Source organism: Silurus aristotelis (genome assembly GCF_946808225.1).
Source record: "Silurus aristotelis genome assembly, chromosome: 17".
NCBI lineage: Eukaryota > Metazoa > Chordata > Actinopteri > Siluriformes > Siluridae > Silurus > Silurus aristotelis.
In genome coordinates, this window is record NC_139590.1 from 3613405 (window position 1) to 3628440 (window position 15036).

The 15036-nt window shown below is 41.8% G+C and overlaps 2 protein-coding genes across 3 annotated transcripts in view; both read left to right on the forward strand.

Moving 5' to 3' along the window:
* Window positions 1-8745, forward strand: part of limd2 (LIM domain containing 2) — a 22412-nt gene extending 13667 nt beyond the window's left edge. Inside the window, exons 2-5 of one of the 2 annotated variants that reach the window (XM_083567084.1) lie at window positions 3315-3359; window positions 3464-3600; window positions 4507-7559; window positions 7619-8745. In XM_083567084.1, the coding sequence (XP_083423210.1) occupies window positions 3315-3359; window positions 3464-3600; window positions 4507-4666 (342 nt within the window). In that variant the 3' untranslated portion in view covers window positions 4667-7559; window positions 7619-8745. The remainder of the gene's footprint in view (window positions 1-3314; window positions 3360-3463; window positions 3601-4506; window positions 7560-7618) is intronic. The other variant, XM_083567085.1, reaches the window with a different exon arrangement.
* Window positions 8746-11888: 3143 nt separating this feature from the next.
* The window catches only part of map3k3 (mitogen-activated protein kinase kinase kinase 3), a 34775-nt gene continuing 31627 nt past the window's right edge, over window positions 11889-15036 (forward strand). The window contains exon 1 of the mRNA XM_083566932.1: window positions 11889-13598. The gene's annotated coding sequence lies outside the window, so the exon portion shown is untranslated. The remainder of the gene's footprint in view (window positions 13599-15036) is intronic.

Here is a 15036-nt window from a genome sequence, read left to right on the forward strand (position 1 = left end):
TATAAAACGATTCCCACAGGCGCCTAAACGTGCTCTTAAAAAGCCCTTGTACCGCTCTATGAATTGTCCATAAAGGAAGTATGGCAAAACGTTTGTGGACACCTGACCCTAAGATTGGTCTGTGCTCCTCTTCTAATAATTCCTACTCTTCTGGGAAGATCTTCCACTCGATTTTGCGTAGATTCAGCCAACAAGAGTGTTACCACATCCAAAGACCTCCAGTTCTGAGGAAGAACCTTTTGCGTGGGTGGAAATGTCAGGTGTCCCAGTACATTTATGCATATGTATAATTATGCAAAAGAACAATAGCATTCGGAAAAAGAGGAAGGAGGTGAAAAAGTATTTCATCATGGTGTTTTATATGTACAAAAAAAAAACGGACAAAAAGGAATTGCATCATGGTATGTTGTTGATGTTGAAATGATACAACAGCTAGCCAGTCAAACGTAGGCTGATTAATAAGTTGATTTATAATAATAATCATAGACACTTCTCCCTCTGTCTTGATAACATTAATATAATAGGAAAACTACAGCTTTACCTCTGACACGGGAGACTATAAATGTTACAGTAGAGATCGACCGATTAATCAGTTTCGGCAATTAACCGATAGTCGACTGCTGAAATTATAGGCTGTCGGCAAAAATCCGCTCCGATAGTTTATCCGGGTTCCGCTACGCCGTCATTACGAGAGCGGACTCTAGAGTAGAATCACCGATGCCACGTGTTGTTTGCGCTCACACGTGAGACTAGGGGTGTGCGATAACATTTGCAATTGTTTTAACGATATGCAAAATCATATTCGAGTACGTCACCCATTTTCTTTAACCAATCAGAACGCTGCATGAAGTGTAGCAATGCGTGCTGTGATTTTTCTTGTTCTTACTGTAATGTTTCAGTTTTCAATAAATTTCCCGTCCGTCAATATAAAGTGTAAATTAATCAGTATCTTATTGAGTTTGTAAAACGGGTAAAATTTTTGAATTGTGCAAAATATCGTTTGATTGTTATCAGCAGAATCCCAGAAAATCTCACTTTTTTTTTTAATATCGCTATAATTGGGACTGCGCGCTGCACAGAGAGCGCAATATTACATTCAATTTTTTGATTGTTTTATATTTATTCATTTATTTTGCACATTTTACTGGCAAGTACGATCAAACCCAGCTATCGGTAAAAATCCGCTATCGGTCGACCTCTATTAAACAGAGAACAGCGAGCGTCGACAAATCGGTGAGGGTTTGCGTGTACGTTAAACTTTTTGTGTACGTTTGTAATCTTTTTGTGCTGTTGCTATAGCAACTAACATTTTAGAAGAATTGCAATAATATATAAACCTGTGATTTGTCTCTCACACACACACACACACACACACACACACACACACACACACACACACACACAGTGGTTGTAGATGTAGCGGGTTTGAGTAAGAAAACGAGTGCATGCGACGCTTGCATGCGAAGGCTTTTGTAAAAATGCTGTGGAATATCTGCTCGCTCGTTTCCTTTCAGAATGAGGAAGTGGTTTTGTCTGCGTTTGTGCCGGCGGATTACAGCGTGCAATAATGACTGATACGGACGTACGAATTCGAGGCAGTGTGTTTTAGATTTTATGAATTTATTTGGAACACATAGCTACTTAACGATGAGGTTTCTGTTGATTTTTATGTAGTTGTACCTTTGTAGATGACACAGATGATGGGTTGCATCATGACTTTCCTCACAAGATTGTATCGTCCAATCGTTTGTCTATGAAGTGTCAAATGTGTTCAAGTGAAAGGAAAATATCCTGCTACAGCATCCAAAGACGTCCGAAAACGAATTTACCTTTCCAGCTTCACTAACTAACTATTCCCCTAACTTTACTTTTTTCAGCTGCTACTTTCAACTATCACTCTTTTTTTTTTTTTTTTTAACCACTTTACTTACCTTGTATTTTTACAAGTGACTTCTTTTACTTTACTTACCTGCCCCTTTTTTCTTGGCTAGTTATTGGATAGGCTGCTACTTTACTTGGCTAATGCCTAGCTACTATTTTGTTGCCTGCTACTACTCTTTTGGCTAATTAAGTAAAAAAAGCAGGTAATTAAATAGCTGCTACTTTACTTGGCTACTACCTTACTCAGTACTTTATTTGGCTAATACTTAATTTGGCTAGTATTTTAGTTGGCCAATACTTTATTTGCTACTGCTATACCTGGACATTACTGTTTTTCTTTGCTACACTGCTTAGTTCCTACTTTACCTGCATTACTGTGTTATCTGACTCTTGCTTTCTCTGGACAGTGCTGTCTTTCAGTCCTACAGCAAATTGCAACTGCTTTACTTTGTTACTTTACTTAATTTGGCTTTTCCTGCGTGAGTTCTGCTCGGCGTGTGGCAGTTTGTGCGATTCTGGGCGTTAACTATTAGAGAGGGGAAAAAAGGCAAGAGAGGGAACGAATGTTAATAGCTGCTGTAATGTAATGAGCATTACTGTTCTTCTTCTTTTATTCTAACACTACATAAACTGTGCTGAAAGCCCACAAACTACCTGCTGTGTTCTGCCCTCAGGAGATGATGGTGTGTGTGTGTTTGTGTGTGTGTGTGTGTTGGGCAGTCCTGGTAAAATAATATCTGGTGATTGTGTGAATAGTATCTGCTTTCCTTATAAGTCTCTCTCTCTCTCTCTCTCTCTCTCTCTCTCCGTTTTAACGGGTCCTGTGTGTGTTGGCTGGGTGTAAACACCAGCTCTGCTCTTAGGAAAATGAGGCCTGTGTGTGGTGCAGTGTTTCACTGTAGGATTTAAGATGTGATTGTACTTTACCAGCAGAACTTCCTGTCATGTGACACACTTTGTTCTCTCTATCTGTGTCTCTGCATCTGACTCTCTCTATATATGTGTCTTTGCATCTGTGTCCCTGCATCTGTCTTTTATGTGTCTTTGTCTCTGCATCTCTCTCTTCATCTGCATGTCCCTGCATCTGTGTCCCTGTGTGAGTCCCTAAAAGACAACACAATAGCAAGCATTCTCCCCCTTTACCTAATTGATAGTGTGTGTGTGTGTGTGTGTGTGTGTGTGTGTGTTTGCCTGCTCGCTCACTGTAAAACGATGCAAATACATAGATGAGGTAGAGTGTGAAAGTGAAATATGAGCGTGTGTGTTTGTGCTCACTGTAAAGAGCATAAAAGTGAGTGTAATATGAGCGTGTGTGTGTGTGATACGGCCCCTGAGTGAGAGGACTGCAATTATGGGATGGCATTTTGTATTTTGGTGCTATGGGCAACCAGATAATTGACATCTTATGTGAAGTCATTTTTGTTTGTTTCCAGGACAACCTCAGCCCCTCAGAAGAGAAGCCTGTCCAGCGCTCCAAGGTGTGTGTGTGTTTTCTCCTGTTCTTATCTGTTCATCTGTATCTACTTCACTTGTATTTCTCACATGATCTGTGTGTGTGTGTGTGTGTGTGTGTTTGTTTCAGTCTTTAAGCTTTAAGCCTCAGAGAGAGATTTGTGCGTCCTGTGATAAGACCGTGTATCCGATGGAGAAACTGGTGGCCAACAACCTGATCTTCCATTCGACATGCTTTTGCTGCAAACACTGCAACACCAAGCTCAGGTGGGGGTGGGGGGGTGGCGGTGTTGGAATAAGAAACAGACAGATAGGAAGAACGAAAGACTCGTAGATAGACAAAGACTGAGAGAAAGAGAGAGACGGATGGAAAAAGATAGAAAGACAAGATAAATAGACAGATGGAAAGAGTGAGACGCCGATAGATCGGAGAAAGCAAGAGACAGACAAGGAAAGGAAAGGGGGAGACACATACAGCCAGAGGGAAAGAGCAAGAGACAGGCAGACAGATAGAGGGATAGAGTGAGACACAGATAGACAGAAGAGAGAGAGAGAGAGAGAGAGAGGGAGAGAGAGAGAGACAAGGTCAGAGGGAAAGAGCGAGACACAGACAGAAGGACAGGTGGAAAGAACGAGACATGGGCGGGCAGACGGAGGGAAGGAGCGGGACACGGGCGGGCAGACGGAGGGAAGGAGCGGGATATAGGGGAACAGACACAGCTGGAAGGAGATGCCGACAAAAAGAAGGAAACCGCGAGGCACGGGCAGACAGACGGAGGGAAAGAGCGAGAAGCATGCAAAAGGACCGATGGAAAGAGCGAGACATGGGCAGACAGATGGATAGGGGCGAGATATAGGCGGACAGACACAGCTGGAAGGAGAGAGACACAGGCGGACAGAGGGAAAGAGCGAGACACTGACAGAAAGAAGGACGGAGCGAGACACGGTCAGACAGATGGAGGGAAAGAGCGATACACGGGCAGACAGACGGAGGGAAAGAGCGAGACACAGGGTGTATGAGTGAGAGACATACTGAGAGACTAAAAGAGGGAAAGGCAGACGGATGGATGGATGGAGGGAATGATTTTGAATACAATATTTGTCACATTCTCTCCCTCTCTCTTTCTCTTCCTCTCTCTCCCTCTCTCATTCTTTCCCTCTCTCTCTCCGCAGTCTGGGCACATATGCAGCGCTGCAGGGTGAGTTTTACTGCAAGCCGCACTTCCAGCAGCTGTTCAAGAGCAAAGGGAATTATGACGAGGGCTTTGGACGCAAACAGCACAAAGAGCTCTGGGCCTCCAAGGATGCTGAGAGCATCACCAAATCACCATGATGACCTCCTCCTCACCTTCCTCCTCTCCCCACTGACCTTCAGCGCTTTCTCACTGACCGAATCTCATTTTAAACCTGCCTCCCTAAAAACACACACACACACACACACCATAAACATGATGAAGCAGGCATCATTTTTATTTTACTTTAGCTTTTAGACAATTTTCTATTTTTCCCCTTTTCTTTTCTTTTCTTTTCCTTTTTTTTTTTTTTTTAACCAACTCTCTGACTGTGACCAAAACCCCCACATTGAAACATTCTCTTTTTTTTTTAAAAGTAATTATATCATTTTTTATAATTCTTTTGTCAGGTACACACACTTGTATACAAAAAAAAAAAAAGAACCACTTGCACGAATAGAGTTTCAGGATGTACACTCAGGTAGTGATTCTGGGGTGTTTGATCCATTCCTTCTGTCATTTTGTCCGTCTTGTTTTTCTGTAGGAGTGAGTCAGGAGTCCAATTCGCCTCCTTTTTTCTTATTTTAAGATCAGCAGGGTATTATATCTGTGAAAGTACAGGGTATATGGTACTGTATGCATCTCTGCTGAACATTACATTGCTTGTTACGTTCATGTGCTCTTTTCCTCTGTCAACCACGCACACGTGAAATGCCGAGGAATGAGATTTACAAGAATGTTGATCGAGTTTCTCTCCAGAGACCGGTTTAACGCATTAAAGACAGACGTCTTAAAGGGTGCCTACATGAACTGTTGGTCTGCATTCATTCGCATGAACAACCTGGAGATCACCGAGACAGAGCTCAATAAGGGATTAGCTGATTCTATATAAACAATTAAAGCCGTTTAAAAACATCTCCTAGTACTATCTCATTAGCCATGGGTTGTAGAGGGAAGTTGCAACATCTCCCGGCACCGTCTCGTGTTCATGGCTTTGGATTGTGTAGGGAATTTAGCATTTCTCAGCACGTTCTCATGTCCAGGAACGTAAAGACAATTTCCAGCATTTCCAAGTACTAGGTTTTGTTCAAGGCCATGGCATGTAAAGGGTATGTGCAACATCTCCCAATACTATCTCATGTTCAGAGCAATGGCGCATAGAGGGAATTTTCTATTTCTCCATTACCATGCCATCTTATGTTCAGGGCAATGGCACATAGCAGAAATTTGAGACATCTCCCATTACTATCCAATGTTTACAGCCATGGAATGTAGCAGAAATTTGCATGTTCCACTACTATCTCATGTTCAGAGTCTGGACATGTAATGAGGATTTGCAACATCTCCCAGTACTATCTTATGTTCATGGCGCATAAAGGCAATTTCCAATGTCTCTTAGTTCTATCTCACATTTAGGGCCATGGCACGTAGAGGGAATCTGCAACATTTCCCAGTACTATCTCATGTTTACAGCCATGGCATGTAGCAGGAATTTACATCTTCCTCCACTCTCTCATGTTCAGGGTCATGACACATAGCAGGATTTTGAGACATCCTCAGTACTATTTTGTGTTTACAGCCATGGCATTTAGCAGAATCTTGCATGTTCCACTACTATCTCATGTTGAGAGCCTTGACATGTAAGGGGGATTTGCAACATTTCCCAGTACTATCTCATGTTCATGGCACATCAAAGGAATTCGAGACATCTCCCTGTACCTTATTTTTACAGCCACTGCATGTAGCAGGAATTGACATCTTCCACTAATGTTCAGGGCCATGGTATGTAGATGGGATTTGCAACATCTCCCCGTACTATCTCATGTTCTCCTACCACCTCCTTGTACACTCCTAAGCCTAATTCCTGCGAGCTGGCCTGCACTAAGAGGACAAAATACGAGTTTCAATTCTAACAGACTAATCGAATGTTGCAGACGACGAAATGCAGATGTGAAAGCCCCTTTGGTTACCTCTCTGTGATTCACCTCATTCACTAAAGCACTTCACACACATTTCAAACCGTTTTCACGTCCATTGCCTTTTTTTTTTTTTTTTTTTAATTGATTGAATTTCAAGAACGTTAAACAAATACTTTTTAACCTGCAATGTTTTTACAGCTTTTAAAGTTCCTGTTTTATTGCTAACCTCTGCTCCGGCGTCTGCACAAGTCACTGATCGGTACCCGCATTGTGAATGTATTGTACTTTGCCAAAGCGGCTGAGCAAAGAGGGTTAGCAGGGTCGAGTTTTTGCGACTGTGCGAAACGCCGTTGCAGCTCATCGCACCATTACCTTCCCCTCCCTCTGCAACTTCCTTTCGTTTCATTGTTCTATCTACTTCCTGTGAGCTGCTTTGTGGCTTCGAAAGGATCGACTCGGGTCTTCTGTAGAGTAAACTAGCGACCGCTCAGCGTCATTCAGGAATGTGCACGGGTCATGACTGTTTCGTCCAGCGTTTTCATCTCTGTACTGTGATAGCGGCTCAACCTTCCCATAGGTTGTGACCTGTAACCTTTTGTATACATCACAAGTCCTGTAATGGTGTTTAGCCGGTTAAAATACATCCTCTTGTCACGGACGTGAAATGGAGAAGCCTTTTTTCCTGAGGCTTTTACATGTTCTGTCTAGTAACTGCTAAACACCTGTAATATACCTGTCTATCATTTTATCTTGCATGATACAATCACTAATAACCACATTACAGCAAGTTTACTATCTTGGGTTCAGGGTTTCTGTGATATTAGAGGGTATAAGTTCCAAGGCCATGGCATGTAAAGGGAATCTGCCGTATCTCCCAGTACGATCTCGTGTTCAGGGCAATGGCATGTAGAGGTAATTTGCATCATCTTCCGGTACTATCTTGTATTCAGGGCCATGATTCCTAAAGGGAATTTGCAATGTCTCCCAGGACCATCTCATGCTCAAGGCCATGCATTGCATGCAGAGGGAATTGGCAACATCTTCCAGGACCATCTCCTCTTTATGGCCGTGGCATGTACAAGAAATTTGCAACATCTCCCGGTACTCTCTCATGTTTACGGCCATGGCAACTAGCAGGATCTTGCAGCATCTCCCAGTACTATCTTGTTTACAACCCTGGCGTTTAGAGTGAATTCCTAATACAAAGCACCATCTGGTGGTGGGAGAGCAGATGGCAAATCGGCTCCATGAACGAGGGTAATTTTTCTTTTTTCGCTTTCTATCTGCATGGTTTGTCTGGTCATCAGCTTTGTTGTTTTGTAGTCGGTCCAGTTATCAAATTGCTCTTGGAAAGGCCATTGAGAGGTCGAGAAAAACGCCACTGGAATGACACAGAAGAACCCCCTTTTTTTTTTATTTCCGCACATGTTTAAGATTACTGTGAAACTGAAGGCGCTGTGAGTTGTAAAAAAAAAATTATCAAAAGCTCTCGCCGTGAGGCAGAACAATATTTTCGTAAGTGTTGAAATATGAATAAAATAATAATAACCTTTTATCCATTTCAAATCTTTACCCAAAGCCGCCTCCTTCTTTTCGAGAGTTCAGATTTCGATCTGAGCCCCCCCACCCAATCCTAATGCTTTATTTCAAATGTAGAATGTTGATATTTTTTTTACAGGGCTATAAGGTACAAAACCACACAATATCAAAGTGTTTGTTTTACCTCTTTCTCTTTTCAGTGACTTTGGGGAAATTGGGGGGGAAGGGTACAAACTGTTGTCTTTGCCTGATCATACTTGTGTCTGTGGATGTTACTTGATGTTTGCCTTATTTAAAGTAGTGCAAAAAAAAAAAAAAAAACGTAGATGATGCTTGGCATGTGTTTTGAGTGGAGACCGTGTGTGAACACAAAATGGAGTAGTCTTCATTTCAGATCTGGACTGAACATGGTGGCCTTATATTGGCAGCAAGTTTTTTTTTTTTTTTTTTGGTTCCCTCTTTTCGCATCGCTATTCTTCCCAAAGTGTATGTCAGGTCTGGATTCCTTTCCTTCACCTGCGAGACGCCACATACCTGAAATCTTGAGCACCGTTTTTTTTTTTTTTTTTTATGAATGCATTTTTAAAAATGCCAGTATAAACTGTGAGGTCTTACTGTTTCCCCTTTCTCTATGTGCTGTACTCCCTTTTCTTTCCCTTTTTTTATTTCTCGTTTTTGTACGTGCTTTTGAAAGAAAATTAATAAAAACATCCTGGTGTTGATTTTTGGTTTGTGTGTGTTTTTTATTATTATTATTATTATTATTATTCATGCTTTTAATTCTTATGCTCATTAGGGATAAACTTAGGCACTAACATAAATTGAGATTTTATTAAAAGGTCAATAAACAAATCTGAATTGAAATTAATTCTACAGAGGCCATTTATTATTATTATTTTTTAATAAAAATGCAATATTTACATCTTATTAATTTTTATATCAAATATCTTTTTTTTCCCCGTGATCACAACTTGTGATTGTATTGCGAGAAAATGGTTTTTTTTTTTTTTTTTTTAGTGTATATCGTGGAGTACAGGTTGAAGTCTAAGCTCTCCATCAAAGTTATGAATTTCCTGCTAAAAATATGGACTTCATCTCTGCATTGAGGAGGAAGGTGAGGTTGGCCTATTTTTAAGATTCATGATTAACCTTGTTCTGTCAAGATTACTAGAAAATTAAGTCGTGAACAACTTTTCTGTTGAAGATTATGATCATTAGAGAAAGAAAAAATATATATAATGCATGACTTCCCTAGATTTACTAAATGTAATGTATCATATTGTAATACACCCAACTTGGTGCACTGTGTATGTATGCTTGTCCACTGAGTGGCGCTATATCCTAAAAAGAGATCATATGTTGCAGCGGGGGAAAAAAAAATAAATCTTTTATCTTCTAGAGAACAGCAGAAGCTGAACTTGCACAATTTTTGGGAAGGTGTTTAAAGTCGAATTCTCTGATTTTTGATCGGAATGTCACAAGCTCATATCCCAGCACCGCCCAAACTGGGCCCTTGCTAACATCTCTCTTGATGAGGTTGTTGCGCAAAAGTCCCTATAAGCAATGTTTGATTCCTCCATATTAAATCTGCAGCATTATGCAGACACCCTTCTCCAAAAGCAACTCACAATAATCATTTGTACAACTGAGCAGCTGAGAGTTATTACGCGTCTCAAGCAGTGGCAAGTGCTAGGATTTAAACTCACAACCTTTTGGTCAGAAGTTCAACATCTTAACCAGTGAGCTCCCACCTCCTTCTGCTGCAACCTTCTGAACAGAATGCACAGAGTGAGCAGTGGGAGCTGGTTTAGGCATTGGACTTTGGATCTAGGGTTAGGGTCAGGAGTTTAAGTCCCAGCCACACCAAGCTGCTGCTCCTGGGCCCATGAGCAAATGCCATTAATGTAAATATAGCAGGGGTTTGGTAAAGATATTGGGTTCTTTGTTGTGCATGCTATTGTCAAGGGATCATTTGCTGGGCAGTTCATCACCTAAATGTCAGGACGAGACAGAGAAGAGAATCTTCAGGAATTGTGGATATTAACAAGCTGTGTTGAAAACAGGGTAATGACCAACCACCTACAGATACACTATGTGGCCAAAGGTGGACTTTCTTGTGTATCTGAACATCTCGCTCACTTTTTACACATCCTGATGTACATTTAGTCGCATTTTGCTGTAATAAAACCTGTTATATGCTTCAGTTGAAGAACATCTAGAGAGTGTTGCTTTTAGGGATCTGTATTCATTCAGCCACAAGATTGTTTTGGATAATATTCAGTAGACGTCCTTATCCATAGTGACGTCCAATTATCTTATTTACACAATTGAGCAGTTGAGGGTTAGGGTCTTGATCAGATGCCCAGCGGTGGCTGCTTGGTGTTATTGGGTTTTGAACTCAACCTGATCTAAGGAGAAATGTACAATTATAAATTTACAATTTGTTAATTATAACAAACATTTATAGATTTACAGATTTCACCTCTTAAAAAAACTTACCGTAATTTCAGGACTATAAAGCGCACCCATATATAAGCCGCACCCACTGAATTTGACAGATTTTTATTTTGAGTATAAATAAGCCGCACCTGTCTATAAGCCGTCTACATTGAAACTAATGCACTTTACACAGGCTTTAACGAAAGACAGTGTCTGTTACACGGTGTAACGGGTGAAATATGTTGCGCTTCCTTTAGGAGCAGAGCGGTATTTTGGGAACAGCCTGGCGCCGCATTTTTCTGCTATTACTGCATGTGTGGAGACCAAGGAATATGTCCTTTTTATTTTCTAATGTTAATTTCTATGTTTCTTTGACTAACCCTTAACGCTGTTGCCAAGAAAAATAAAAAAGCACGAGTTTTGGAAACCTGTCTGTGCTTATATGATTTCTGTTGTAACTGGAGTTAGCAAGCTCTCCCTTCACCCAGACTCAACGCGCTACAACGGCTTGTATCTAAACAGTAGCCGACCAAGAAAGTCATTGTTCACTGTCTTCCTCCTTCCTTTCAAAACTATTTCTCTCGGGAGTTTATCTTTTGGCATCGTCGTGAGTTTAAAAAAAAAGTTTTTTCTCCCGATGCCGTGCAGCTCAGAACACAGGTGAGGTGCGTTTTTTCGTTTCCGTTCGGAAATTTCATTGGTCTAATGTTATGGGGTTCAGTTTTTTGGCTTGAAGTTTGTGAAACCGGGAAAAACCCAGAAAAAAAATCATAAATAAGCCGCTTCGTTGTTTAAGCAGCGGGGTTCAAAACGTGGGAAAAAAGTAGCGGCTTATAGTCCGAAAAATACGGTAGTCACCAGCCAGTGGTTGGTGCACAAACACGATTTCATCTTGTAGCCTCTAGAATAGGAGCATACAAATATAGAGTTAAAAAATACATGTAGGGACAAAAAGCATGTCTTACGAAAGAAAATGTTCAGAAAGACTAACAACAAGAATGACTTACCAATCAAAATGTTCAAAAAGCTCCAAACTCTAAAAAGGTGTTTTTCTATTTACACCTCTCCTGTTCATGCCTCATAATTCACCATAACGTGTCCTTCACGTTCACGTCACCCAGTGGTCCAAGTTCAAGTGCCGGAAATATTTAAGCATTCTGTCATTTTTCATCTTAAACACTAAAACATTTAGTATCTAATACTGATATTAGCCAAACCAAATGAGATAAAAAGTATTTGTTATTAAGTTCTTTTGTTAGATTTTTTTTTATGTAGTTGGTGATAACAGTAGGCAACTGACCCCCATGTTTTGAAACGAGTCTTACACCAACAGACAACGTACGATTGAAAACTAAAAGAAATCGTGTGAATGGGTCATGGCATGAGGCTTTTTCTCTGGAGTCTCGGTGACTGTCAGCTTGTTGAGGGGCTGAACCCAGGGAACAGGGAGGGTTTCCCTCTGGAGCACAGAGGGTTAAGGTCCTTGCTCAGAGGCCCTGAGGCTATAAAGGCCCCAGAGTGGGGAAGTGGTGGCTCAGGTAGGCTCTTGGTTACTGATCAGAAGGTCGGGGTTCAAGCCCTGGTATCACCAAGCTGCCACTCTTGGACCCTTGAGCAAGGACCTTAACCCTCTGTGTTCCAAGGGGGCTCTATCATGGCTAACCCACCCTAACTTCCTAACATCTCTGGGATATGTGAAATTCAATATTTTATTATTTAGCTTGGCGGTGCTGGCGATTTAACCCTACAACCTTCCAATAACCAGTAACCCAGAGCCTTAACCACCAGTCACCACTTCCCCTATGATTTGTTTTTTTTTATGAAGGTTTAAAAAGGTCCAATCTGGCAACCCTTGTAGATAGCGTATACAGAGAGAGAGAGAGAGAGAGAGAGAGAGAGAGAGAGAGAGAGAGAGAGAGAGAAGTCGCTCGGCCCCGGATTGCAGCCCAGTGTTTTCTTCTTTATCATCCATCTCTCCATTGGCTGTCAAGTTCCAATCCCGGGATATGAGCTTTACCGTCTGTACGCGTTTCCTCAGGCGTGCACGGATCTTCAGGCTCTGAGGTCGACTTCCCCCCATCTCCCCCCCACCCCGGACCGTCAAGTTCGGGATTCGAAAAACTTTTCTCTCGTTCAAGGAAGCGATTTGGAGTCGGACTTCTTTTTTCTTCTTTCTGCTTTTTTCTTCTTTTTTTTTTTTTTTTTTTTTTTTTTTTACTCCTTCCACTCCAACATCGGATGTGTTTTCGGGACATGTTAGAAGCGTCGCATCAACGAGCTCCAGGAACGGGAACCCTCTAAGCCCCTTCAGCTGAGAAGGGAAGCGCGCGCGCCGCCGCCGCCGTCGCGTCGAGCAGGCTCGGGGCTCGAGCGTCGGACTGCAAGTTTGAATTTTAACCGAATTAACGGTCGCGTTTATTTAGCCGCCATTTTCTTTTTTTAGTCTTTTAGGTTAATTTCTGATTATTTATTTTATTTTTTGGGATGAAAAGTGAAACCTAGTCTCCGTTTCAAAGCCGAGTGTGTGTGTGTGTGGAGGGAAAGGGGAGGGGGGGGGGGGTGTTTAAAAAAAAAATCTGCAAAGTTAGCAGAAAAAGGAGGTACCCGAATCACGGAAATCGCTTCTCCTCCTTCATCCATCCTTCCCTCCTGTTTCTTCTGACGCCTTCCGATGGATTTCATACAAGCAACACGTTTACTTTTACACCTTCTTAAGGGCTAAATGATTAGCTAATAATCAAAATAAATAAATAAGAGAGAGCGAGAGAGAGAGAGAGAGCGAGAGAGAGAGTTTTGTCCGCCCTAATCACTTCACTCATCACGAAGGAGCGACGATGAAAAGGCGCCGGAGGCTCCTCCGTGTTTTCCACCTGAGCTCTTCAGAGAACTTCCATCACTGTCGCATTATCCTATGACAACAAACTTTTGAATATCTAATATATAACCTCCTCTATCACCTGGGACCTCTAAAAACAATGGCGTCGTCGGTATATTTTCTGGACTGATGGTAACGTCCTTGTCAGCATTACACAACTGACTGTGGCGCTTCTTTTTTCTAGGACTTTTTACACAGGTTTTTTGTGCGATTTGCGCATGCGCGAGGAGAGGTCACGTGCTCGGAGCCCGCGCGTTTCAGGTGAGACGAATCGTCGACGTTACTACTATGTAATGCGTCAATAGTGATACAATGGGATAGTGGGACCGTTTGGTTTTTGTGTTTGATTTTATTTAGTTTTTCTTAGGGCAAGTGATGGGTCAGAGCACAGGATCACAAAAAGGTTGAGGGCCTTGCTTAAAAGCTTATCAAGAGGCAGAGCATTGAGCATTGACCCACCACTGACCTCTTCACTCAATTACAGAAACATTTCCAGTACAATTACAACCGCCCTATGATACAGGGGCAAAACAACCATATGCCCTGGGGCAGAAAGTTTTAAGAGCCTTGCTCAAGGGCCCAACAATGGCAGCTTAGTGGTGCTGGGGCTCAAATCCCCATCCTTCTTATTCAAAACCCAGAGTGTTAACCATTGAACTCTTCACCTAATTGCAGAAACATTTCCAGTACAACAGCTATGATACAGTGTCCCTGAAGTATAAGGGGTAAATAGCCTGCCTAAGGGCCCAACATTGGCAGCTTGGTGGTGCTGGGGCTCAAACCCTGACCTTCTGTTTGTAATCCAGTGTTAATATTTGAGCCAATGAGTTACAGATTTACAGTGCAGTTACAACCTCAGAGAGCAACCATTACACAGGGATGAGAGCCTTGCTGAAGTGGCCCAACATTGGCAGCTTGGTGGTGCAGGGGTTTAAACACCCAACCTTCTGATCAGTAACCCATAGTATTAGTATTAACTGTGTATTAGTATTAACTGTTGAGTCACCACTTCCATCTTTAACATAACCATGACACGAGCCAATGAAGCAGAAAGACTCAAGGGCCTTGCTCAAGGGCCAAACAGTGGCAGTTTGGTGGTGCTGGGTGATACTTAAACCCCCAACCTTCTGATCAATAACTTAGAGTTGTAACCGTTGGGCCACTACTACTTTTAATATAATGAAATATGTTATAATATCGCAAAAAATGCAGTCAACAACTGTGTGTGGAAATAAAGACATCAAATCTTGACCAGAGGCGGTCCATCTTTAGTAAGCGCTGGTGAGTTTTGGTGACATGAGGGATGTTGATGTCGACGTGTAGTCAGGTCCAGCAACGATACGAAGGGCTACTATCACTATCACAGTACGCTATTGAAATTGATCTCAAAGTGATTTTTCTTAACTTTACACAGTTAGATATAACAACCTGAAGAGACAAATACTATCGATCGGATCAGATATAGGACCGATCACACTTGTGTATGTGTGAGTGTTTGTGTGTCCCTATTTTTAATTTCTAGCTCCTATGTGCGTATAGCCGTAGTTTTAATTATGTCCTGTTGTACTGTATAGAGACGGTACAGTGTAAAATAAGGCTTGGAAGGAAGTATTAGTGATTGTCGGTGTGCTCAGTGGGCAAACGTAGCTAGTTCAGCTAGTGTAGTGCTGGTAATGTGAAAAATAAAAACGCTAGGCAT